The following is a 2,960-nucleotide window of genomic DNA, read 5'->3' as shown; positions in this document are numbered from 1 at the left end:
ATCTTTATCTCATCTTATGTTGTTCCTCATATTTACAAACTGAGAAAGTGGTGGAGATAACAGACCTTTAACACTTTTGTATAGCAAACAGCAATTTGAGTATGTAATAAAATTTTCCCATCTTAAAAACCGACGTTTTTCTAAAATATTTCAGTGGTGAAGTCTTAATGTTTTTTTGTCTTGTATTTTGATTGTCTATAGAATGACTCTATGGGTTTTAATGCTGTTTTATTTTTTTGTGAATGTGAACATTTTAGCAGCCTGCAATGATAAGTGTGGCTACATGAAACCAAATTTTGAAATACTGTATTTAAGACGATAACAAACTTTTTAAATCTGAGTTTTAAAAGTACATTTTGTGTCCAATATGATCAACAGATATTTAAATTCATGCACAAGTTGTAGTTTCTCCCCAGCCACATAAATATCTACTTCATTATTTGGTAGTTTTGATTTGGAGAAAAACTTCACAACTGTTTTGTTTACATTGAGTTTTAAGCTGGACTGATTCAGCCAGTCTGGACTGGTTTAAAGCATTTTTTCAACTGAAATGTAAACATACAGAATTCATTATATTTAGGAGAAATGACTGTTTCAACAACACACCACCTTCACAATACAGAATTTCTATTTTTATGGTATTTATTATGATTATTATGTTTAAGTTGACTACAACTTTGTTACAAATATAAGTATNCATTGAACCAACATTTTCATAATCACTTTCCAGATTATTCCACAATCTTATTCCATGATCGGACGTGCATCAATCCTTCAAATTTGTTCGAAGTTTAGGTTTTACAAACATCTCAAGTCCCTTAAGATTATATGAACTTTTTCTCTTAACAAAGTATAACTGAATTTGTAAAGGTAAATTTTTGGTAGCCTTATACATAATCTGCAAAATATTATAATCAACCAACTCATAAAATTTTAATAATTTCAATTTAGAAAATAACATATTCGATGGATGACTGTAATGTTTTCTGGTGATAATTCTGACGGCTCTTTTCTGTAAAATAAAAATAGGATTTGTGATTGTTTTACATGTTTTACCCCAGACTTCAACACAATAAATAAAGTGTGGAACACTTATTGTATTATATAATATAAGCAGAGCTTTATCARTGAATAACTCCCTTACTTTATACAGTACTCCATCAGATTTAGATATTTTTGTTCTTAAGTAATTCACATGAGCTCTCCATGTCAGCCCTTCATCAATGATAACGCCCAAAAACTTTATCTCACTGACTCTACTAAACTCAACACCATCAACTTTAAATGGAAAATCAATAGTTTTCTTTTTGTTACTGAATATCAAGTAATTTGTTTTATCCAAGTTTAGTGACAATTTAAGTTTGAACCACGTTTGTATTTTTACAAATTCTATTTGTATCCTTTCCAACATTCGTTCAATATCCCTACCCAAACAAAAAAAATGTAGTGTCATCAGCAATCAGAACACATTTAAAAAACCCTGATACATTTACTATATCATTCACATACAAAATAAACAGCTTTGGTCCAAGTATAGAACCCTGTGGAACTCCACATGTGATATTACTGAGTTCAGATCTTACATCATTAATTTGAACAAACTGTTTCCTYTTTTTCAAATAACTAGTTACCCACTGCAGTGCRGGWCCTCTAATATCATATTTATTTYGCTTCTAATGGAGAATTTTGTGATCAATTGTGTCAAAAGCTTTCTTTAAATCAACAAAAACAATAACACAGTYCTGTTTTTGATCAACAGCTGTRGTTATCTGTTCAATCAATTCCATGAGAGCCATTGARGTGGAATTGTTAGCTCTAAAACCATACTGACTGTTACTTAAAATYTTTTGTTTATTAATAAATTTGTCTAATCTGTTAAATAATTRCTCTCAAATCTTTGAAAAKTGAGGTAACAAGGATYTTGGTCTGTAATTGTTGAACATACATTTCTCACCATTCTTAAAAAGAGGGATTACTTTGGCTATTTTTCATGTTGTCTGGAAATATTCCTGTTGTAAATGACAAATTGCATATACTGTATATATGTAAACGGTTCAATRACATAAATCARTTAAAAATGCTAACATGGTAATTAATATGCTGTATAAATTTATATACTAATTGTTTTTACAGTACTGCCAATCTATTCCCGTCCTCTTTTTTCTTGTTTTCTGTACTGAAACATACCTGGAAGTTGTGGATGGGGTTGGGTGTGGGGAGCCAGGTGGAGCGGGGGTTTTCCTGCGAGCGGAAGGGTCCGTTAAAGGCCTGGGTGATGGCGCTCAGGTTGAACGCACAAACTGCAGATGCTGCGATGCTGTTGCTTTATAGAGAAGGAAACAGAGGAGACAATAATATCTTTTTAATACCAATATCGAGAACAGTTCAAAAGGTAATAACTGAAGCTATGTGTGTAAGGAAGTCAATCTGCAGTGGGTTTCATCCTCCTAATGGAAGTCGTATCATTTATGCCTGCACCAAACAGCTACTGTGTGTCTGTGGCTTGCTTTGGCTGCAGGGTAATCTGTGCTATCAATGCTGCACAGTGTGAGGGGACAGCATTAAGCTGAGGATATTGGAGGAAGTTGAACAGATTATGTGCACACACACACTGAGTCTCGTTTTTATATTCCCTTGGGGACCGTGCATTGACTTCCATTCATTTTTTTTTTGTTAATTTTATATCCTAACCCAGACCATTTACCCTAAAATTAACCTCACCGGTACCTACCTAACCTAAACTCAATTCACGCCTTGGTCCTAAACCCAACCACCCACCTGTAATTTGCATTCGTACCATTAGCCGTGTTTCCATCAAGGTTTTTTAATGCACATTTTGAAATATTGTATCAGAAAAGGTGAATGGAAACGGCTTGATTTGAAAAAACTTCCTCTGATTCACATCAAAGTTGATACACTCGCTTGAGGTGGTTTTTGGGTTTTTCAAAAAAGAGTTGATG

At 33.2% G+C, this 2,960-nt stretch overlaps 1 protein-coding gene across 1 annotated transcript in view; it reads right to left on the bottom strand.

The window, feature by feature from the left end:
- Window positions 1-2,960, bottom strand: part of LOC106510774 (semaphorin-5B) — a gene marked incomplete at both ends in the record, with an annotated part of 17,176 nt that overhangs the window by 1,336 nt on the left and 12,880 nt on the right. Inside the window, 1 exon segment of the mRNA XM_013999493.1 lies at window positions 2,188-2,323. Coding sequence (XP_013854947.1) covers window positions 2,188-2,323 — 136 coding nt within the window.

Source organism: Austrofundulus limnaeus, unplaced genomic scaffold, assembly GCF_001266775.1.
Source record: "Austrofundulus limnaeus strain Quisiro unplaced genomic scaffold, Austrofundulus_limnaeus-1.0 Scaffold2310, whole genome shotgun sequence".
Lineage (NCBI taxonomy): Eukaryota > Metazoa > Chordata > Actinopteri > Cyprinodontiformes > Rivulidae > Austrofundulus > Austrofundulus limnaeus.
The sequence above is the reverse complement of the archived record's forward strand: the minus strand, read 5'-3'. Positions and strand labels throughout refer to the sequence as shown.